General features: G+C 36.7%; 1 protein-coding gene and 1 pseudogene across 1 annotated transcript in view; both read left to right on the top strand.

Annotated features, from left to right (window-relative positions):
* The window catches only part of PIK3C2A (phosphatidylinositol-4-phosphate 3-kinase catalytic subunit type 2 alpha), a 78,954-nt gene that overhangs the window by 26,719 nt on the left and 27,650 nt on the right, over nt 1-24,585 (top strand). Inside the window, exons 4-13 of the mRNA XM_024558680.3 lie at nt 5,030-5,187; nt 7,658-7,778; nt 8,521-8,632; nt 9,837-9,916; nt 10,044-10,107; nt 18,142-18,285; nt 19,556-19,604; nt 19,688-19,898; nt 21,850-21,972; nt 22,933-23,100. Of these exons, the coding sequence (XP_024414448.2) occupies nt 5,030-5,187; nt 7,658-7,778; nt 8,521-8,632; nt 9,837-9,916; nt 10,044-10,107; nt 18,142-18,285; nt 19,556-19,604; nt 19,688-19,898; nt 21,850-21,972; nt 22,933-23,100 (1,230 nt within the window). The remainder of the gene's footprint in view (nt 1-5,029; nt 5,188-7,657; nt 7,779-8,520; nt 8,633-9,836; nt 9,917-10,043; nt 10,108-18,141; nt 18,286-19,555; nt 19,605-19,687; nt 19,899-21,849; nt 21,973-22,932; nt 23,101-24,585) is intronic.
* Nucleotides 1,054-1,132, top strand: LOC112303495 (small nucleolar RNA U3; annotated as a pseudogene).

Below are 24,585 nucleotides of genomic sequence, written 5' to 3' on the forward strand. Positions count from 1 at the left end.
GGACACTTAGTTTTGCTGTATACTTTTCTAGCATTCAAAATAATGTACTTATTTAAGAGATAACAAGTACAATTAGAGGAGCAAATGTATTTTCTGAAGGTTAGGAAAATGCAATTTTAAAATGTTCTTTTAATCTTAAATGTGTCAAGTACTTTTAAATTGAGAAAATTGAGACTCAGAGAAGTTACCTACCAAAGCTTACTCAGCTATAGTCAGCCAGGTTTCCTTTGCCTGCGGCTCAGTGTGTTTTCTTTCCATGATAGCGCTCCATTAGCCGGACTTCCATTTTGAGGACTAGAAACCCATCTTAAACTAGTTTAATCAAGAGAGGTTATGTGTTGGCTCACAAATCTCTAGAGCAGAAAGAGGAAGGATGGGACAGAGCTCAGTGATAGCCAGGTCCTGGAATTCCTACACTGTAAGGGGTCCCACCTCCCTTTGGGCTCTCTTTTCCCACTCCTGCCCCTGCTCTTGCTCCACGCATGCTGGCTTCATTTTCTTCTACTGCAGATGGGGTATTGATGGCAGGAAATGTAGCCACTGGTAGCTTAGATTTCATATTCATTCTAATGGTTATGCTAGCAAAGACAAAAGAGAGGCCTCTCAGCCAGCACCAGACAGAAAAAGCCTCACAGAAGGAAAAAGTGGAACACAAAATATTGTGGCTAAGACGACGAGATATGTTATCAAAGAAAGGAAGGTTGGTCACCACAGGGGGGTTTATTTGGAATCCCGTATTTTTTCCCAGTGTGATCTGCTTTAAGCAAAGCAGAGTTTAGGGTTCCCAGATAATTTTTGAGTAGGTACAGCAATTTAATATTGTTTAGGGATTTAATAATATTTAACTAGGTTTTCTAGACTGTTGGTAATATTTCATTAAAACTGTCACTCTTTACATTACCCTTTTTAACCAGAATTTTTCTGCAGAATACCATAGGGGGGAAAAAGAAGAAAAATATCAGTAGAGCCACTTTTTCTTCCCAGCAAAAGTTACTCTTAATTTGATTTTTAAAACTCATGTTTTTTAGTAGGCATTTAAAATAGAGGAGACAAAAGACAATACTTTCAGGGATCATTTCTATAGTTTGTTACTAAAATAGGAGAGACAATTTAGATGACTTAGTATGTAAATTGCATGTATTAGAAATAACCTATGCCATTATATCATTATGTGTGTGTGGTTAACAATTTGGGAATAATCTTTTACTTTAATGGTTTGGAAATAATCTGTTATGTGTTCATCTAGTTCCATTTAATTTTCTCCCGAAGCCCTGTATGTTTTCTGTTAAACTGTTGAGTGACTGTTGTGTTCAATTTGAGAAATTAGGCTCTCTGTGATCTGCCCTTTCTCTCTATTTGAATCTGTGAGTAATTAACAAAGACAGCCAATAAGCTGAAAAAGATTATTTTTATTTTCTCTCTCTCTCTCTCTCTCTCACACACACACATACACACACACACACACACACACACACACACACAATGGCTTATGTAATATGAAACCCCAAATGAACTAAAGAAAGAATGAGTTCTTTTTGTAATTTTATTTTTGTTAGTAGAGTATGATTGCAACAAATATTTCCGAGGTGTTTTTGAATCGTGCTTTAGGAACTTCTCTCATCCCCCTGTGACCTTGGCGGTTAGGGTCAGGAGGAAATGTCCCTTGAAGAAATTAATGGCTCTATTTTTCAATATGCTCATACCTACAGTGCATTTTACAAACAAGTATTTATACTCTTACAGAGCCATTTACATTCAGCTATGAAATTATTATGAGACCATCAGGATGATAACTGCTTACAGTTAACATTACTGTATAGCAGCCTTAGAACTTAGTGCCAGTTCTTGGCCTTGTTTTTTTTGCTTCTGTGACATTAGGGAGTTGGGCTGTTGATCTCAAAGGTTGCTTTGTTTCAAGCCCTGTAGTGCTTTGATTCCGGATGTTTCATTGTTACTGTATTTCTTTCCTTTCACACTCAGTGTTAATTGACAAAACCTGCTGTTTCTACTAGCTGTCAGTTCAGAGAAACTTGTTAGAGGAATGTTAGGTACTAGTAGAAGTTTTTGCTGCTTTTTTTTGTGGTTTCCTAGGATAAGATGAGAAACTACACTTTAGACTTTTCATTCTGAATAGCCTTGTATTTCTTTTCTTCATATATGGTTCAGATCTAATATTTATATCCTTTAGTAGTGTCTGGACCCCGAGGACTTCACCTCTGCATTTAGTTTATTTTATTTAAACAATGCTGATCTATACTTTCCTGTAAAATAGCATTCAATTAAAACCCTCATTTTTATCTTTAATTTAAAAACCCTAATTTTTATGTCTTCTGTCCTTCTGATTTTGCATGATTTGGCTCTGCCTATATATAACTTTAGCTGGATGGAGCACATAGTAGGAAAATAAACTGTAAAAGGTTTTACCATATGCATAGAATATTAAATTTCCTGAACTATAGAGCCTCATTAAACAAACAACCAAAGCTATGTCTTTGGTGGTGATAGGAAAATGGAAATTTTAGAGAAGAAGAACATTAAAGTTAAAAAATATTCTTTACAGGTAATTGCTTAAGAACATCACACTGTGTTGGCTTAAAGTGTCCATAAAAACATCATATATGGTCTATTACATTGACAGTGAATAATTTACTTGGCAACTACCAATTTACTCATTTAATTTGATTTCATATATTTACTTACAAACAAAACAAAAATGCCCAACTTTAAGAAATCTTTACCATCTTAGTTTTCCCCCCAGTTTTCGTAAAGCAAACAAAGCCATCAGAATAAAAGAAATTATCAATTTTATAGAAAAAGAAAATTACTGTGTATGTGAGGGTAAATGGTGATGGAAGGAGACTTGGCTTGGGGTGGTAAACATGCAATATAATATACAGATGATGTATTATAGAACTATACCCCTGAAACCTATATAGTTTTATTAACTAATGCCACCAAATACAGTTAAAAAAGAAAAATAATTACTGTATTTTTCTGAACTATCTTTTTTTAAAATTTAAAGAAGTCTTATTTATTGATTTGAGAGAGAGAGAAAGAAACATCGATTGTTGTTCCACTTATTTATGCACTCACTGGTTGCTTCTTGTATGTGTCCTGACCGGGGATCAAACCCTCAGCCTTGATGTATCAGGGTGACACTCTTAACGGACCAATTGAGCTACCCAGCCAGGGCTGTACTAAACTCTCTTTCATGGTGTCAAGCAGAGAGAAAAAGGACTCATTAAAAGATAAACTGGTTTTATTGTGATAAAATACACATAACATAGCATTTACTATTTTAACCATTTTTACACATACAGTTCTGTGACATTAACTACATTCACATTGTTGTGTAAAAGAAGGGACTTATTTTTAGGAAAGGGAAATGAAGGGTTTTCCCCCCTAAAGTCAGGTTCATTGAATGCAACTTTTATCACTGGAATTTTCGTCCAATAAATTCTTGTTTTCTGAGCTAACATCAGGAATTTCTGATTTTCCTTTCATCATCCTTAAAGAATTCTGAAAATTGAAAGCTTGCTCAGCTGTAGACAAAACTCTGTACCATTTCATATATTAGTTAATTATATGATTTGCTGTATCTGTTTCATTCATACTGTAGAAAACAAGAGAATATCAAGTATGTGTAAAACAATAAGAATCTGGGGCTGGGTCCTATGAAGATGTCATTTTGTTGCCAGAGGGATAGGCCTCACAACAAATCTGAAGATAATGTGTCTGCATCGAAGGGTGAATTTTCAATATGAGTTTGATTTTATTACTTATGTTACCTTTTTTTCAATTATGTTTCTCTTTAATGGTGCATCCTCTGTGGCACTTACAATCACAGTGCAGAAACCAGGCTTATTCATTCACTCTTTCATTTATTTGACAAGATCCTTACAGTGCTTACTATGTACTAGGTAGGCCCTGTTCTGAGTGCTTTAATTAATTAATTCACGTAATTCTCACAACAACCCTGTGAGGTTAGTAGTAGTATAATCATCAGTTTATAGAGCAGGAAACTTAAGAAAAAAAGGAGTTTCAATAACTTGCCTAAGGTCACACAGCTAGGAAGTTGTAAAATCAGGATTTAAACTCAGGTAGTTTGGTACTTGCGCTCTCTCTAGAACCTTCTTTCTGTCATCTCAAACCGTTTTATTCTATTCCTGTGAATTCATTATTTTAATCTTTACAGAAGCAAATGAACAGTACTTTTCAGTATTCATTCCATTTATAGCCCTGTGAAAAGCAGATGTGAAGATTGGAATTTGTCTTCTAACCTCCAGAAAAAAGTTAAAGGAAGCTCCTAAGTTAAAGAAGGATCCAGTCCTCCTTTGTCTCTGATAACAAAGTACTGCCTGGAGATAAGCCAGCCATACACCATGCTCTTGTATTTAAATTTAAACTCTAATGTTTGTCTGAATATCTGTGAACACTACGAGTACCTTCCCAGGCAATTATTACCATTCCCTAAGTTTTAGAAATCGCTTTGAGGGAATAAAGGCCTCATAGCACTGGGTAAAAACCCATTTTCTATAGTGTTTTTTTTTAAATCATTGTCTAATAACCAGAAACAATGTGTAGGAAAAAGAAGCTTAGAAAAAAGGTTTTGAAAAGACAACAAATTTTTTTATTCCTCTGGCAGTTAGAGTTTAGGGCTACATTACCTATATTATCAGTGATTCATTAAAAATGCACCATTTTGTGTAATTACACTGTGTAGCAAAAGAATCTGAAGCAGAGCACCTCACGGAAGCTGCCGTGTGTCCAGTGTGTGCTCAGTTAATGTTGACAGCCCTACCACAGAGGTCCTGGCAGTGCTTAATCTCTTCCCTTGAGTTTCTTGTGTTCAAAAGGCAAATGCTGGTATTTGGAGTATTGGCAGGGGTCCACTGCAGTTTTCATGAGCTGCTCTAGAATTGAACAAAGGCACAGAGTTGAATGGCTATAAGCATGCAAAGTCTACTTCAGGGCTCAAATAAATGCAGCTTTTAAAAAAAGAATTTAATTTCTTCTTTCTTGTGAACAGACTGAAGACCAACTTTCCATATACCAATCACCGCACAAATCCAGGCTATTTGTTAAGTCCAGTCACAGTGCAAAGAAACATATGTGGAGAAAATGCTAGCATGAAGGTCTCCATTGAAATAGAAGGATTTCAACTACCAGTTACTTTTACATGTGATGGTAGGTTTGTAGTTCCCCAACCGTCGTGTTTTGCTGTGGTAAGAGAGAGAATGTTTAAAATGTTAATAATTATTATTTTCTTAATAAACTGACTTTTAGTATCCTTTTTTTTTAAAGAAAAATGTGTGTGTGTGTGTGTGTGTGTGAGTGTGGCTGAACACTTAACATTCATTAGTTATCCTCTTCTAATACTTGGCATCTCATTTGGATACTTTCCTGGGTAGGGCAAGTGGAAAAACATTTTATCTTTAACTGCTGTACATATTTCTCTGAAGAAGGCTGAGTAATTTTGGTTAATCAGTAGCTCTTGGCCAAGGCCCCAAAGCATTAGATAAAAAGTCTAATAAAAAGGTAGCTAATTAAATAGAAGCCCAGTTCTTTATTTTCTTTTTTTGTTTGTTTAATGGCAAGAAGAATGCTTGTTTATAAAAAGCTGTCAGTGAAATTGAAATTCCAGTTATCTTGCTAAGCTCCTCTAAGGCAGAGATTTTCAACCTTTTTCATCTCATGGCACACATAAACTAATTACTAAAATTCTGCAGCACACCCAAAAATACGTATATTTTGCCGATTTGGCAGAAAAATAAGTATAATTTTGATTCATTCACACTGATGGCTGTCGTTGTGTTGGCTGTTGTCTTTTTTTTACCTTGACAATCTAAGGGAATAGAGGTCAGGTACCCCTCACTAAGAGTCAGGTATTTCATGTTTTAAAAATTCTTGTGGCACATTGGTTGAAAATCGCTCTTCTAAGGAGAAATTATTTCTCTCTCTTTTTTAAAAAGATTTTATTTATTCATTTTTTAGAGAGGGGAAGGGAGGGAGAGAGAGAAGGAGAGAAACATCAATGTGTGGTTGCCTCTCACATGCCCCTCACCAGGGCCCCGGCCCACAACCCAGGCATGTGCCCGACTGGAATTGAACAGACAACCCTTTGGTTCGCAGGCCCCACTCAATCCTCTGAGCCATACCAGCCGGGGCTCTCCTTTGGTTCTAAGTCTTCCTTTGAAACTTGATGTGGGTATCCTTTCTAGAGATATATCCCCAAGTCTGTAGGAATTTTTTGTTATAATTTTAAAAACTACTCTTTTTTTCTTTGTGAGTTTATTGCTTTTCACAATTTGTATTATTTTAATGGGTTTCTAACAGTAAAACAAGATCCTATATTTCTACAGTACTTTGGCCTAAAAATTTTGCCATTTTTTTCTTAATGGTTATAACTAGGAATATGTCCAGTATTTGGATGCTTTCTTTGTAGCTTTGAACTTTTCAAGGCCCTTTGAAAAAATATAATCTGAAACAAAAACGTTAGCCAGTTATAAAGAGTCATTCTTTTACTTTCTAAAGGGAGGATTGTTTTAAAACATAACCTCACACATTTTGTTTTGAGATATCATTTCAATCTAAGTATGCTGTAAGAATTAATACTAAAATTGAAGAAAAAAAGACAATAGGCCTCTTGATTGAAATAAGCATGAGTATCAGTGCTTATACATTGGTAACAAATATTTTAATTTGTGTCAAATTTTGACTTGCTCTAAAGATCTAATTGCTTACAATCTAATACCAAGATCTAATTGCTTAAAAATATTTCAAATACCTATTGTTTGGTTCTTCATAAATGTGCACCATTGTAATGAACATCTCTATTAAGAAGTGTAACCATATTATGGTGTATATGTTCAAATGGTAAATGTCACCATTCATTTGAATATTCAGAAATGTAGCCATTTTATTAGATAGAGGTTTTATGGCCTTTACTGCCAAGCTGTTAGTTTTCATGAAGTTTGAATGTAATAACTGCTTTCTTAATTGAATTTAGGAGCTTGAAGTATAGAAATAGGTTATTTTAAAGGTTTCCTTAGTTTTTAATCTGTTTTAATCTTAGTATCCAGCTATTGCCAAGAATGATAATTGAACAATACTTCTTACTTGCTAGATTTCTATTCTTTATCAGAAAATATACCAGGCAAATGTCAAACATTTAAAATGGTGATTCTTTTTCCTCCTGAAGTGGTTTAGGTCATTGTTTGCTAGAAACTGCTAAATGTCATCCTTTTTGGAAGCATCTGCAATAGGGAGGTGGCTTTCTTAGCTTAGATCTACCCTGACACAATAACCACCTGAAATATGATGAATGTAGATTGAGATGTGGTATAAATATAAAATACACACTGGATTTCAAAGACTTAGTTTGAAGAGAATATAAGATACCAGTAATTTTAAAATCCTGATTATATGTTGAAATGATATTTTAGATATATTAGGTTAAGTAAAACAATTAAAATTAGCTTCACCTGTTTCTTTTTAATTTTTTCATTGTGACTACTAGAAATTTTTAAATTACACATGTGACCTGCGTTATATTTTTATTGTATAGTGCTATCTTAGATATAAGAAATATAATCTGAATAAATGTATACTTAGAGTTAAGTGAGCAAAACGCAAATGATGACTAACTCTTTTCCAGTGAGTTCTACTGTAGAAATCATTATAATGCAAGCCCTTTGCTGGGTACATGATGACTTGAATGAAGTAGATGTTGGCAGCTATGTTTTGAAAGTTTGTGGTCAAGAGGAAGTGCTGCAGAAGTAAGTTTATTCATTTAACTACTGAGCAACGTCTTTGGAGATTTCATTTTTAACAGCTTAAATTAGAAGAATTTTAAGTTCAATTTGTAATCCAAAAATATCCTGGGTCCTACTGAACTGATTCATTGTATCAATAAAATTGTATTGGGACATAACTTTGTCTAAGAAGTCATGTCTCAGAGAGTGGAGGATTTCAGAGATAATTAAGACATGGTATTAATATTTCCCTTAAAAAGCTTATAGTCTCAGATGGGAAGAATGGTGGGCAATTGGTTGATTAGTGAATTTAAAGGTTTTTTTCTTTCTGCAAAGGGTCAATACTGACATCATCACAGCCTCCATTTTCCTTTTGTAGCATCTGCTGTTACTTTATACAAAGGGGTCAATTGTGATTTCCTTTTATTTACCTGACATAATCATTATATGATTTTTTCTGAACCCAATAATCATTGCATCTCGCATTTAGTCTTGTTATATTACAGATTTCATTTTCTTAGGCCACTAAAAATGTCCTGTCCCTATTTTTAAAATTTTCTTCATCTTCTTTCTTCTTTGTTTTGACTCTTCTCATATGGAATTAGTCCTCTACTCAAATGCACATATTTGGTTAAAAAAACCATCTCTGTATTTTACCGTTCTCTTCCATTTCTGATGCACATGCAATTTATATTTTGCTTTCACCTCTATAATTTCTATTTTTAAGAAAACAAAACATTGATGAACAATTACTGTATTTTAACAGTAATCATTGCCTTGGAAGTCATGAACATATTCAAAACTGTCGAAAATGGGACACAGAGATTAAACTACAACTTTTGCCCTTAAGCGCAATGTGTCAAAATCTAGCCCGAACGGTAAGTGTTTGCTTTATAATTGAATTGCTTTTGTTTAAATCTGAATAATTCTGCTAATGAGCTGATTGGCAGTTTGTGTATTCTGCAAGATTTCTGGGTTGGACTGGAAGTGATGAACTCTTTATGTCAAAAGGAGTCTTTTTAGCAGATGCCAGGAGATTTTTAATCAAAGAAGTCTGGGTAGCATACTGCTCAGAGCTAGAGGCCTATTTGAAAATCAAAGTGGAGGAATGAAAAATTTGATTTGTAATGGTTTTACACAAGAATGAAAATGTCGGGGTCTAGTCAAGGAGGAATGAGGAAGAAGGAAAGATTTTGAATACTAATACAGTTTTTTGGGGAAAAGATCTACACTGACCTTTGCACCAAACTGAGAAAAATACATTACTTCTCACCAAATGAAAACTAATTCTGTATTTTAAAAGTACAGTCCTTTTTTGGGGGGGGGGTTAAAGCAAAATAGCATACAGGAAATGAGGCCATTTTATTACTGTATTACACCTGAATTTTAATCTCTAAAGAAAATTATTCTTCACGTGGTAGAATTTTGGGTGGAATATTTGGGTAGAATATTTTCCCAATATCAGTCATTTCTACTCTCTATTTTCTTAGGTTTTGCTGCTGTATTAGGTAGTGGAAACTATTTCACAAAGTTCGGTATACTTTAGCAATCATTAGTAACTTCTATTTTCATTTCAGTAGCCCTTAAGGAATGATGTTTCCTGAATATAGTTACATAGTAAGGACTTATGGTGGGCGAGACTAGTGCCTCATTTATTGGTGTTAAGGATGCAGAGAAACTTCATTATCATTAGAAACAAAATGCGGAAATTCTAATGATTTCTTCCCCATCTGGTTCCCACCCCACCTTCATTTGGCTGTCGGCCATCTTTAAAAGTATTTTTAGCTTCCCAGTCTCTGTATATAGAACAGAAGTAGTTTTGGCTTTGGGAGCTATTTATATATTAGAAACTAGACTTAAAAGTATTATGTTTTTCCACTTAAACAAAAATTTTCAGACTATTCACTTTTTTGGAGTCAATTGTAAATGATATTTATAATTCTGATATTTTCCTTTGTTCTGAAAAATCACTGTAGTTTTAAGAATTTATTATATGCTTAACCAGATTTAATTTGGCAATAGAAAGACCGAAGAATAGATTTCATTTTTTTGGTAAACATTTGTGTATATATGTTTGTTTAGGCCGAAGATGATGAAGCACCTGTGGATTTAAACAAACACCTGCATCAAATAGAAAAACCTTATAAAGAAGTCATGACAAGGTGTGGCATCTAAAGCATTAATTGCAGCTTTTCATACTTTTGGATGTGAATACATTTATTTTGGCAAATAAAACGATCATTTTTGCGTGTAGTACCCTTCAGCCCCGATAACTGTTCTTTATTTCAGACACCCTATGGAAGAGCTCTTAGATTCTTATCACAACCAAGTGGAGCTGGCTCTTCAGGTTGAAGTAAGTCTTAATTCACATTTTGACATTATGACTTGAAGATTCATGTCTCTGTCCTGTTTTAAATACTAGTGTTGGCATTGGATAAAATATTGATGAAGGACTATTTAAACTATATTCTTTTTTTTAAAAGATTTTATTCATTATTTTTAGAGAGAGGGGAAGGGAGGGAGAAAGAGAGGGAGAGAAACAGCGATCAGTTGCCGTCACGCCCCCAACTGAGGACCTGGCCTGCAACCCTGGCATGTGCCCTGACCAGGAATCGAACCAGCAGCCCTTTAGTTTGAGGAATGACACTCAACCCACTGAGCTATACCAGTCAGGGCTAAACCATATTCTTGATGTTGATGTTTGATGACTTGTTTTCTGACCCAGCTTATTAACGGAAGTTGTCAGTAATGCTTAGTCAGCATGTCTACTCTCACTTCAGCTTTATTACTAAGAACCTTCAGTTCAATTCAAAAAAGCATTTATTGAATGCTTACTATATGCTACTTATTGGAGTTATCAAAGTGAATGAACTAGTCCTCATCTACCAAGAATTTAAAACTAGTGATGGGGGATTTAAACACAATTTCAGTATTAAATGTAGAGTAGAGGTATGCATTGAGGTTCTTTGGGCGCTCAAAGGACACTTCTCTCAATTTAAGGGTTCAAGAAAGGCTTCTAAGAAGGGATGTTGCCTGAGCGACACCTTAAACAGTATTAAACAGTAGTTAGAAGAAGGTAGTTGGAAAGGACATGGGAACAAAAACGCACAGCTGTATTACATGTGGTGGAAATACAAGCACTTGTATAATAGAGTACGAAGTGTGAAGTGAAGGCAGACCTAAGTTATCAGCTAATAATTCATGTTAAAGAGTTTTACTTTATTCTCTAGATCGGGGCCACATCTGGTGTCCCCCCCCCCGCTTTTTTTTCAAACTGTAAGAGGAAGTTTATTTAGAAAATTACAGAAGCAAAAGAAGGGCCCTTGGAACTTAGGAGAGTAAGTTAAAGGCAATGCTTCGGCGGGGAGTGGGGGAGGGTGGCGGGATATAGGAGGAGGAGAAAGACACATGTGCTCCAGGAGGGAGAGTGCACCTCCAGGCCACTTTTTTCTTTTTTTGCATATTTAATATTGTATTACTTTGTTTGGAAGTTGCATTAACATTCTCATGCCACAAAGGTGCACTAAATGCCACTTTGTTACATAAACGAATATTCATCTTTGATCTATACCTTCTTCTCCCTCAAAGATTTCCCAACTTTCACATTTCATATTTTAGCTCTGATCAATTACAAATCTAATGACATCAAAATAAATATCAGTGATAATAGTAATATAACATTCCACTTCACCTTGTAAATCGATTAGATTTTTAAAATCTTGTTCCATACTTACTACTTTATATGCTGTTGCTCTCTATACCAGTTTTAATGTAGAATCACCATTAGAACTTACAAAACAGATTATATGGAATCACATTATTATATCATACAATATGTAAGCGGAATGTAATAAACAAATAATATTAATAGCTATCATTTATCAACCATCTATTAAGCAGCATCACTGTGATGAATCCTCTATATCACCATCTTCATTCTTCACTATAGCCTACAACGCAGGTTTTCACTGCATTTTATAGTCAAGGAATCTGAGGCCCAGAGATGCTAGGCAAGTTCCCCAAGGCCACATAACAACTAAGTAGAAGACAGGTTTACATAGTTCCTAGACCCATTCTCCCTCCAGTACAGCATGTTGCAGTGAAGAATATCATAAATTGTTTTTGTCTTACCCACAGTCATACCAGGTGAGAGCCAAGGACCACCATGTCAAAGTCAAAGAACTCAGGTTCCTTTTTAATGCCAGACATGATTAGTGTGAGTTTAGAATAATCAGCACAGTTGTAAGTCGCAACACAAACCCGAAGCTTTCAGTTATGTTCCCATTCTTCTCCATGACTTGTTTTTTTCTTTTTGAAAGGTTGTTAAAATACAGTTCAGTTCTGGAGACTGAAAGTCTGAGATCAGGGTAGGCACATGGTCAAGTTGCAGTGAGAGCCCTCTTTCTAGTTGCCAACTGAACATCTTGACTTCTTGTTCCATCATGTGGCCGAGGGCAGAGGGAAGGCCAAGGCTGTCCTGACTCATATAAGGGCACTTTCCAGTCTGCGTTCTATTCTTGTAAATGCTTTTTTTAAACACAGCCATACCCATTTATTTATATAATTTTCCGTGCTTGCATTTGAGTAGTTAAGACAGAGACTGTATATCCTAAACTATTTACTCTTTGCCATTTCACAGAAAAAGTTTGCCGATCCCTGCTCTAGCCATTTAAAGTGTTTTTAGCTGAGGGTGGGAAGTGGAGTGGTGAGGGGTGGGGTAGGTGACGTGGGTAATCCGGAGCTCTGAAATCACTTTGGCTATACCTTGGAAGTTAGGCTCAGGGTTGGCAAGATTGGTTTAAGGAAGACTAAGGTGTTTTGTTTTTTTTTTAAATATGTTTGTGTAGGTTTATCTTCTTTTTTTAGATTTTTACTTATTAATTTTTAGAGGGGAAGAGAAGGAGAAAGAAAGGGAGAGAAACATCAGTGTGTGGTTGCCTCTCATGTCCTCACTGGGGACCTGGGCTGCCACTGAGGCCTGCCCTGACTGGGAATCGAACAGCCACCCTTTGGTTTGCAGGCCTGCACTCAGTCCACTGAGCTGTATCAGTCAGGGCAGGAAGGTTTTTTTGTATAATAGTCCAAGTAAACGATAATGGCTGTGGTGAAGGTTAAAAAGGAGGGAGCCGATTAACAATACTTAGGAGATGAGATTGGTATGGTTTTGATAGGTAATGAGGTAAGAGAAGAAGTAGTGCAAGATAACTTCTGTATTTCTAGCTATGAATACATTCTTACCAGCACGTACATGTCTTCATTTGTTCAGTAAATGTTTACTGATAGCTCCTCACTGTGAGGCACTGTTGTAAGTGCTGAGGATACGAGAGTGAACAAAAGAAACCGTAATCCCTGCCCTTAGTCCAAATTCTAGTTTGAGGAGACGGACAATCAAATATAGTAGGAAAATATATGTGGTATCACATGGAAAGTGCTGTAGAGAAAAATAAAGGAGGAGAGTCATGTTGCAATTTCAAATAAGGTAGTCAGAGAAGGCCTCATTGCGAAGAGTGATTTGATTCGAGAACTGAAGAAGAGGAAGACATTACTGGCTATCTGGGGGAGGAGTGTGCTAGGTATATTTAAGGTCCACTAGGTCTTTGTAGCTGGAATAGAATGAAGGAGGGGCAAGAGTGGAAACAAATCAATTCAGATGTTTTGCCACAGGAGAAATGATGGCTTGGACTAGGATGATTACAGCATACGTGATGAGAAGGGATCGAATTCTGTGAATGTTTTCAAGTTTGTGCTAGGGCGATTTACTACTGATAGATTTGATGTGGAGCGTGAGAGAGAGACAGAGAGAGGAGTTAAATGTAACCAGCATTTAGAACTTTGGTGTTGCCTTTTAGTGAGATGTGGAAAAATTGTCAGAAGAGCAGGTTTTGGGGGTAGATCTGTTACTCAATGTTGGACATTATGTTTTTTATGACTATTATTCATCCAAATAGTGATGTTGAGTAGACAGTTGGATAGGAATCTGGAATTTAATGGAGGAGGTCCAGGCTGGAGATGCTGATAAACTTGGGAATCATCAAGATATAAATGGTATTTTTCAGCCATAAGACTGGATGAAATCACCATTGCAGATAGAGAAAAAGAGTTCAAGGACTGAGCCCTGGGTATATCTCCCACGTTGAATAATAAAGTTTACATTTTCCTGCAGCAACCACTCCATTTCTTTATTCCTCTCACAGCAGAACTCTTGAAAGTTAATGTTTTTGCTGCTCCCACTTCCTCTTCTCATTCTCTTATGAACCCTCTCCAGTTAAGATTTCAGTCTCAGCACTTCCCTAAAACTGCACTAAGATCATGAAGGACTTCCGTGATCATTCTTCCAGTAGTAAGTTCTTAGTCTTTATTTTTCTCAATTTTTCCATAGTGTTTGATAGAGTTGATTGGCCCCTCCTTAAAACACTCACATGGCCTCTGGGCTACCACTTGATTGGTTCTCCTACATACAGTGTCTACTCTGTCCTCACTGTCACCTGTAGCTTCCTGCTGATCTCCTTATCTTCCTGACTTCCTAACATTGGAATGCCTCAGGTCTAGGACCTCTCCTCTCCTCTCCTCTCCTTATCACAGCCTCTGTGATCTCACTTAATCTCCTGTCTTTAAATACCCTGCTTGTACTTAGGTTCCCATTTATATCTCCAGACTTAAACTCTTCCCTCAACTCCACATCTTATTACCTGACATCTCAAATTTAGATTTAGAAAACTGATTTTTCTAATTAATTTTTTTAAAAAGTAACTTAGTCTTTTTCTTTTTTTCAAAGATTTTATTTATTTATTTTTAGACGGAGTGGAAGGGAGGGAGAAAGAGGAAGAGAGAAACATCAATGTGTGGTTGCCTCTCGTGAACCCCCAAATGGGGACCTGGCCCGAACCCAGGCATGTGCCCTGACTGGGAATCGAACTGGTAACCCTTTGGTTCACAGGCCCATGCTCAATCCACTGAGCTACACCAGAGGGCAGAAAACTGATTTTTTTATGCTACCTTTCATATATTTATCACAATTTCCTTTCTGAATAAATGGCAACTCTTGCCTTCCATTTGCTCAGGGCAATACCTTGGCATCATATTTGATTTCTCAAGAAAAGGATTGTTCACATCCCACATTCACTCAAATTCCTGTCTGCTCTACCCTGAAAATACTAAGAATGTGACTACTTTTTGTCCCTACCAAGGGTACAGTCCTCGTCAGTTACAATAGTTGCAGTAGTTCTTTACCGGTCTCTCAGCTTCTACTCTTGTTTATTTATTTTTTTAATTTTATTGCTTTATTTATTTAAACATATTTATTGACCAGACAGGGTCAATGGAACCCAAACAAATTTCCAATGTGAAAATATTGAGTCCTCAGTACTAAGTACTACACCCTCTTCATGTTACACACCCTCTCTTTAATTTTTATGGAGACCGCCAAGTTCCTTAATCTGACCACTGCTCCAACAATTTCCTGTTTCTTTATCTCTCCATCTTAAACCCTTTTAAAATGGCAAATTATGTCACTCTTTTGCTCATAAGTTTGTTTGCTACCTTAGTAAAATTCAAATCCCTAATTGTGGCTTCAAGCCCCCTACACGTTCTGACCCACCACCGCTCTGGTCTGGCCTCCTACCCCTTCCTCCTCTGTCCTAGGCGATCAGTAGACATGCTCCCCAACCGGGATCCTCGTGCTTCTTCCCTCTTTTAATGCTCTTGCTCCAGATGCTTGCATGGCTTATCTTTCAGTTCTTCAAGGTTTGTGCTCATGTGTCTTTATCTGAGAGCTCTTCACTGACCATCTTATTAAAATAGTGACTCTATCATATTTACTCCTCATATTTTATAGCTTTATTGATATGATTTATATACCATAAAATTTACCCATTGGATGTGTACAGTTCAGTGATTCTTTTAGTGAATGCATAGAGTTGTATAATTGTTACCACAATCCAGTTTTAGAACATTTTTATCACTCCCATGTGCTACTTTGCAGCCATTCCCCATTCCCAGCCTCAGACAACTACTGTTCTGGTTCTGGTCGTAATAGATTTGCCTTTGAGATTTCATGTAAATGGAAACATACGCTATGTAATCTTTTATATCTGACTTCTTTCTCATACTGGGCTATTTTTAAACTTGGTCCATGTTGTAGTATATAAGTTGTAGGATGTAGTCATAGTTTGTTCCTTTTTTATTGCTGAATACTTTGTGTGGATATACCACTTTGTGTTTATCCAGTTAACAAATAATGACACTTAGACTGTTTACAGTTTTTGCTTATAAATAGTGCTGCTGTAATCATTCATATGTAAGTCTTTGTGTGGATATGTTTTAATTTCTCATGAGGTAGGTTGTAGGAATGGAGGGAGGCCAGGAAGTTGCAGAAGTTTTAATTCCTCTTCATCTTTGCTTTCTAGAGATAAGATGTTAATTATTTTAATAAAATCAAGTTAGGGTTGCAGTAGGGGTTTTAAGGCAAGGGAAAATGGTTTGGCTTCGTATTCTAAGGGGAATGGGAAAGAGAGCTGACCAAGAGCAGGTAAAAGAAATATTAAGTAGCAGGTAGGGTTCCTGCTAAAATCGGAAGCTGTTGAACCTGTATGGTTGTGAGATGTGTTAGAAGTACCCAGCTGTCTGTAGAAGCAGGAGAGAAGTTTCTGAGCTCAAAGAACAGGTTTTGGTAGGCTGAGGGTGTGAGGGCTACCAGCGAAGGAGATTGTGATCAGAGTGTGCTGTTGTAGATGAGAATTAGGTAGGGAATTGAAGTTTGGGAATTGAAGATCCTGTGTTTTCCACATAGACATTTATGTAACTGAGGGTTATCGTAGGATGTAGGGTAGAAAGTCGGATAAGTAACCAGAGCAAAAATGTGGCATGCCATGGGGGAGACGGCCACGTGTCAGTGACAAGGGAGATCACTCAGCCAGGGGCCAACTCAGGAGACAGAAACTATAATACTAGTTATTTGAACAGGGACTAGTTATTTGAAGAGTCATTAATTAGTAAAAGGTAGTTAATTACTACAAGGGGTTAAAGAGGACTCTGAGGCATAAGTTTGCATATTATTGACATGTCAAATCAAGCCTGTTATGTGTTTTTGTAAATAAAGTTTTATTGGAAGATATCCATGCTCATTCATTTATGAATTATCCATGTCAGTTTTCATCATTAATAGCAGAGCTGACCTTGTGACAGACTGCGTGGCCCACAGAGTCTGAAACATTTACTACCTGGCCTTAAAAAAAAAGTTTACCACCCCTGCTCAAAGGGGTCCCGGAGTAACAGGTGTAACAAAGCAGCTATCAACTCCAGGCTGAGGAACAGTGGAGTGTGAAGGAACGCTGTCTCCCACCACGCTGAAATTTATGGCTGTCACAGGGACACACAGGTTTCCTGTGGCAAAGAAACTTGCCAGAGCTGTCAGATTGGGAGAGCATGGCCTGACCATGCAGACCACTGGGCTCCCACCCTGAATTAAAAAATGGAGGGCTGGAACCCTGATGAGAGTTACCTTCCTGCTGCCATTGCCGTTGGGTGTCCCTTTGGTGCCCTCTAATGACAGGTCCTAACACTTTGCCACTGGCAAAGGGAAAATGTTTAGTAGCTCCAGTAACATACGGTAGAACGAAGAAGGGTAGATTTGAAACGGATACATAATAATTTGATAAATGGCACATAAAATGGTGGAGAATAGTATAGGAAAAATGGCACGAGCCTCAAAACTAGAAAGGTTTTCCAAGAAGGTGGAGGAGTAAAAGTAAGCAGAAATACAAGGGAGCAAAAATGGGGAGCTGGATAATAAACCTTCAGGCTCGGAGGACAGCAGGGTAACTGGGTATTTGGGAAAATGAGGTGGTTTCATTTAAGCATGAAGATGAAGGGAACGTTCAGTTTATGGTAGCCAAGCCTCCACAGTGGAAAAATTTAAATTTTTAAAGGGTGATACAGTACTGAGTTTCAGCGCATTCTAACAGTACTTGGCATGTGAGTTTGGCATAAATGTTTGATGGATTAATGCATTATATAAGAATGTTTTTTTTAAGATTTTATTTTTTTATTTTTTTGAGAGAGGGGAAGAGAGGGAGAAAGAAAGGAAAAGAAACATCAATGTGTGGTTGCCTCTCACATGCCCCCCACTGGGGACCTGGCCTGCAACCCAGGCATGTGCCCTGACTGGGAATTGAACCAGCGACCCCTTTGGTTTGCCGCCTGCACTCAGTCCACTGAGCCACACCAGCCCGGGCTGAAATGCAATCTTGTTTCTTTTCTTTTTCATCACAAAAGAGTGAAGTACATCAGTTCTTAGGGACATCTGAAATGTCTAGTTTCTGACTTTGTTCCTGAAATTGATCCTTTAAATTCCAAATACTTACGTTTATTTTCCTTTTTATTTTTAAAGAACCAGCACCGAGCAGTAGATCACGTTATTAAAGCCGTAAGAAAAATCTGTAGTGCTTTAGACGGTGTAGAGACTCCTGCCATTACAGAATCAGTCAAGAAGCTAAAGAGAGCAGTTAATCTTCCAAGGAGTAAAAGTGCTGATGTGAGTATTTTTGAGGGATTAGCGTTTTGTTACATGCAGCTACCTACTGAAGTGAGCATCTGTCACTGAAACTGACAGATTTTTGCTTCTGCACAAACTGTTATTTTAACTTTGGCTTTTACTCGTGGCCTTACCAGGGTGACTTACCAGGTAAGGTGGGGAACTCCTGAGAGGAGGTTGGAAGAGCTTTCTGAGAGTTGACGTTGAATAGGTGGATGCCAAACAGTGAACCTTTTGGGGATAGAGCAGGAAGTCGGGCATAAAGGAATTGGTTGTCTTGAAGGACCTGGGTGGTAGTAGGCTGTATTTCTCCCTCTGGGTGGAAATGTCCATGACTACCAGTACGGGAGGTTCTTTTGGACCATACCTCCTCCTTGTTGAGAAGACCCGAATGCCTCAGTAATAGTGAGTGACTTACTACCTCAGTGGAAACCAGGGTAGGAGCCCTGTTTTGATAGCATACTGTTGCTTTTAGCGAAGCTCTCCCCATGGTTTTTCCATGGGCATTTAATAGATTCTGTTCCCAGGGATGTTCACAGCTCTTACTGGAAGGGTGAGAGAAAGTGGATTGCAAGACACGACAAATTTAAAGTTGTGTTGATGGTATGCCCCTCGACAAATATCTAGGTGAAAGCTGAATCCTTTTATTCTCAGAGAGCCTGTCCATATGGTATATAGAAAGTTGGGTCTCTTTTTTTCTTAATATGTGCTTTTTAAAAAAAAATTTAAAAATACATATGAAATCACTTGGAAGTGATCAACTACCGTAGTCCTAGTGTTTGAGGTTTTATTCATTATGTTAACTTGCTGGATAAAGTAGAGAGTAGGAGGAGCTCAGAGTTGTTTTGAGACACTAAATGGCAAAAGAGTTCTAGTTTCTTCAAGGCCGTTCTTACCATGCTAAATAGTAGAGAAACTAATGGAAAATAAATACTGTACTAGCGCGTTTATCACTTTGTGTTTCAAATCTTAATTTAGTTTAACGAGGCAGATTTTGTTGAGTTAGTGTATTTTGCATTAATTTTCAGTTTGTGATTTTATTTGCTGAAATTTTGGGGGTGACATTGGTTAATAAAATTATAGTATTATGATTTTCTTGGTACTAAAAATCATCTCATCTGTTTACTTGGTGGGGGGGTACTTTTTTATTGTTTTATTAGTTCTGCAGACACTTTTGGGGAGATTTCCCCCGGGAAAGTTTTGAAATGAAAACTTAACGTTTTATGTTACGTCACTGGCCATCTTCTGACGAATTCGTATGTGTCTGCAGGTGACTTCACTGTCTGGAGAGGGGGACGCTAGCAGGAGTTCAACTAGGGGTATGTCCGTCTTCAGTTCTTTAAATTTTAACACTAACTGTTGCTTTTTCAGAGAATTGTGTTAACTATTTCTTTACACCTAGGCTCACTGAGTCCTGAAAATCCTGTCCAAGCAAGCATGGACCAGTTAACTGCAGCAATTTATGACCTCCTCAGACTCCATGGACATTCTGGAAGGAGTCCTGCGGACTGTGTCCAGAACAACGGGAGCATCAAGGAAGCTTGGACCACGACAGAACAGCTCCAGTTTACTATTTTTGCTGCGCATGGAATTTCAAGTACTTGGGTATCAAAGTAAGCAACTGTTCAAAATAAAATATGTACAGCTTTACCTAGAAGTTACTCTAATCTTGTAAAATGTCAGCCCCCACTGTTATCTTGGTATTTAAGTGGACGACAAAGAATCCCAGATACCTTGGTGGTTTTCATAAAAATTACATAGATTTTTGAACCTGTTCCAGTAACAAATATCACTCCTACTACATGGGGAAAAGGCAGGAAAATATGTTTAAAATTAAAAGGGCAAATGTTGATTAATAAAGTAGTCAATTTATGACTGCTCTAATTTTGGCTTTCCTTTAGAACCAGGGTAATTTGAAACAGTGTAACGGGACAAGGCATTAGCCCATTTTTTTTCCCTTTTAGTACAATAGTTTACTGGTTGCTGGCTTTCAAGTGTGCAAGAGCAGATTTCTGCTATAATTTCTTTTTTAAAGATTTTATTTATTTATTTTGGGGGAGGGGGCAAAAAAGGGAGAAGGAGGGAGAGAAACATCAATGTGTGGTTGCCTCTCACATGCCCGCCACTGGGGACCTGGCCTGTAACCCAGGCATGTGCCCTGACTGGGAATTCAACTGGCGACCCTTCAGCTGACAGGCTGGCGCTCAATCTACTGAGCCACACCAGCCTCTCCTATAATTTTTAATATGGGTTTTTCCTGTTGGGTTGTTTTGTCAATGCCATAAAGTTTGCCAACTTCAACTTATTTTCAAGTAAGTAATATAAACTGAAAAGCCTGAGTTGAATATTTTAAAGTAAGTAGTATTATAATAGCTTAAAGGTATAAAATAAGATGTAATGCCCACTAAAAAGATATCAAATGTAAATTCTGCTTAAATTGACCTTTATATAAAATAAACAAATGAAATATAAAAAATAACAAAATGAGTTGAATGTGGTATATTAATTCATTCAAGAAATATTTAGTGAGCACCATCTGTGGGCTGTGTTCTTTGTGCTGCTAGGGATTCAGCAGTAAACAAAGGCAACAAAACTCGGCCCCTGGAACTTTCATTTAAATGGGTACTACTGCTGTCTGAAAGTGTTTCATTCTTTTAGCAAGTTTCAGGGATGATACCCCCCATGTCTTCCATATACACAGAAATAAATTTAGGGATACTAATAAGGTGAACAAATACTTAGAAGACAATATGAAAAACTACAGTGATAATTAAGATGGAAATAAAGTTAGCAAAATGCCTAAATAAAGAGGGATGAATGAGAAAAGCAATCAAATCATTGGCTAGGGGTGTTTGTGAACCAGTGACATTAGATTTAAAATGATATTTATAATATATTTATATATATGAACAAAGTGATTAATGTGTAAACCTAGCAGTAAGTTAGAATACTAATAGAATACAGTTTTATTGAACCTAAGACCTCTGTCTTACAAGATTGCCTGATTGTGTCTAACCATCTCTGTGCTTAGGGCAATTCGGAGCTAAATTATTGCTGTCTAATGGGAGAATGTAACAGCATGTGTCCCCTCCTAATAAAGACTGACTCCCTGCACGTCAGACCAATGCACTGTTGATATGCTCCACTGACTCTGTTTCAGTGGCTTAGCAAAGGAAAATGGCTCCTAGGGATGATAATGTTTGTACTCTTTCTTCCTAGAATTTACCTAAAAACGAATAATTACTCAGTGTCATTTACTAAAATCTAAAGCTAGTGACTAGCTGAGCATAACATTTAGGTAGATTCTCCAGCTGGTATAATTTTGCTCCCTTAGACTGACAGCTAGGGATAACATGTTTCCTTCTGTATTCTCTTTGCTATGCCTCTTTATTTTACAGAATTAGCAATAATTAAATTTCAGATGTTCTTCCTTAAGTTCCTATTAATGGTAACCCAATTATTTCAGATAAGAGTCACTTTTAGGAAGGATGGCTAATGACATATATTTGTGTTAGTTAACTAAATTGTATTATCAAATAAAAATTAAACTTTTTCTTTTCTCAGTTATGAAAAATACTACTTGATATGTTCCCTGTCTCACAATGGAAAGGATCTTTTTAAGCCTATTCAATCAAAGAAGGTTGGCACCTATAAGAATTTCTTCTATCTTATTAAATGGGATGAGCTGTAAGTGAAGTTTTTGGCTTTTCATTTTTTTCAGTATGCCCTGTTTACTTTTTTCCATGTATACATCTTGGTTTTTATTTTTATTACAGTTTCCATTAAAATCCATTAAATTCTTACATCTTCAGGTCTCTTCTAGATATGATGCTGTAGAACAGACTGAAATTCTGATTGAAAAAACCTAAAATGCTCTTTTAAATCTACATGTTGTTAAATTGCACAAATATGCCATTCTTCTTAGACTTTGTCAAGATAAAGGTATAAATTCACATGTAATTGTAGAAAGGCAGTATGTTGTAACATTGCTTAGTTTAGTATTTTTAAATACTGTTTTTACAGTAAGGAAATGCTTTCATTATTTAGGCAGATATGACATTGCAGAACTTTTTATTTTTTATTCTGCGTTTATTAAATGGTTTCCTATTCTTTTGTTTTTTAAATACAAAAATAACACGTCTGTGAAACTAATCATACAATACAAAATGCATATAGGGTAAAAAGTGTCATTTTCTTTTTAACACTTAACCGTCTCATGGCTCTTCAGAGTGACCACTACTGACCTGTGTGTCCTAAAATGGAACACTGGCAAACATACACACATGTCTGTGTATATATGAGCACACATATGTCCCGGATCAAAAATATTCATACTCATAAACGTCTAGTTCTTCCTGAAGGAAATAAAATGATACTATTATTTTGCCTAGAAATAGGTGTTGCAAGTCTTGAGTAAATGCACTAACAAATTTTTAAAGAAATGTTGTATATTTGAAATTTCCATAAAATTTGTCTAAGATACTTTACAGTACATGTTAGCCAAACTTGCTACTTAAGTAAAGGTTACTCAGGATTAAAGATTATTTGATAGGTCAATTAAAATACCTACAACTGTGTGTTTCATTAAAGGATTAATATATTCTATCTAATTTGTTTTTTCTATTAATACATTTTTTTCCCCTCTAGAATTATTTTTCCCATCCAGATATCACAATTGCCATTAGAATCTCTTCTTCACCTTACTCTTTTTGGGATCTTAAATCAGAGCAGTGGAAGTTCCCCTGATTCTAATAAGCAGAGAAAGAGGCCAGAAGCTTTGGGCAAAGTTTCTTTACCTCTTTTTGATTTTAAACGGTAAGTGTTACTGAGTTGTGATGGTGAGTTTCTATGGACACGTCTGTAGCATCAAAATTGGCTGGAGAGCAGGGTAGGGAATGACGACAAGCATGAGGTAAAAGTTAAGCATGCCTTAACTTCTTTCAGTGTGCTAAAAGGAAGTTTTCAGAGACACAGATCAGAGGAAACCAGTTTTTCTGCTATAGTTTGAACGTATCTATATGGGTAGTCGAAGGATGTTTTGCCACTCTGTTTCAGGAGAAAAGCAGCAATCGGTTCACTTATAAAACTGTCGTTTTCTTCAAGCACTATTTTATTGACATAATACTTCATCTTTTAGGTACCCTTGATATTACTAAAACAACTCCATTTTTCTTCTTCTTATCCCTATCCCATACTTCTCAAGTTTCAGGGAATCTGCAACTGAACATTATTCCCTTCTCCTTACCTGGCTACCTGATTCATCTACCCTTACTGCCATGGGCCCCTGGCCTTTAATCCCCAAAGGTTCTACATGAGTCCAAAAACTTAATGGTCCTTAGGGATAAAGAAATTCCTCTCAAGCTTTTGTCTACTAATAGCCAGTAATCTATCTGACCTTTTAGCCAACAAGTTTAGTTATGTTTTTAGTAACAGTATGTTCCATGAGACCATCAAGAGTCATCCTAAATGGAAAAAAAAAATTAAAAAATCAGTTGAATTAAGTTTGAGATATGTTTCATACTATACATGGTAACATTTTTGAGAGTGATAGTACACATTAGCATATTAAAGTATCTCTAAAGTTTTGCAGTCAAGAAGCCTATTGTGTTTAATAACCGTGTCACTCTGTAATAAACCCATAGCATTTACTGTGTGCTAGGTGTTACAGTCTGAGTGCTGTGTACATCCTTGTATTCCTCCCAGCGACCCTGTGAAGGTCGTTACTACCCCTTCCTTGTTACAGAGAGCTTACGTGACTTGCACTACGGCACTGAGCTAGTAAGTGGTAGAATTGTTTTTTAGGTGAAGGACTTAACATTCTTTCAGAATTCAACAGAGTAAGTGATTTTAGACAATTAAATATTTTGTGTCCCACACTCTGTTGTTAAAACAGTGAGCAGGTGGCATTCAGTTTGAGACTTTGCCAAGTAATGCAGTTAATCTAGGTAATGTTAGTACTTAACATTCAAAAAATACTCAGGTGTTAAGAGGGAAGATGATTTTACATTAATGCACATAGAGAAACAAAGTGCTAATGATTTAGTTCAGTTGATGTACTATTGCATAGTAATCAGAAATCCTGGTCCTGAAATTACTTTTAAAATAATTTCTGTTAAGGTGCAGCTCGCGTACAGCCTGATGAAGTGACTGCTGTGGAAGCCAGATGACTCAGAGGCACTGCAGTCAGCCTCAGTCACACATGAGTTCTTAGCTCATTTTTAAATAAACAGGATCGAGCATTTGTCTTGCCTTTCCCTTACAGGTGCATCTCAGGGTTACCAAATAATTGGTGTGAGAAAG

Source organism: Desmodus rotundus, chromosome 5 (genome assembly GCF_022682495.2).
Source record: "Desmodus rotundus isolate HL8 chromosome 5, HLdesRot8A.1, whole genome shotgun sequence".
In the NCBI taxonomy this organism is placed as follows: domain Eukaryota; kingdom Metazoa; phylum Chordata; class Mammalia; order Chiroptera; family Phyllostomidae; genus Desmodus; species Desmodus rotundus.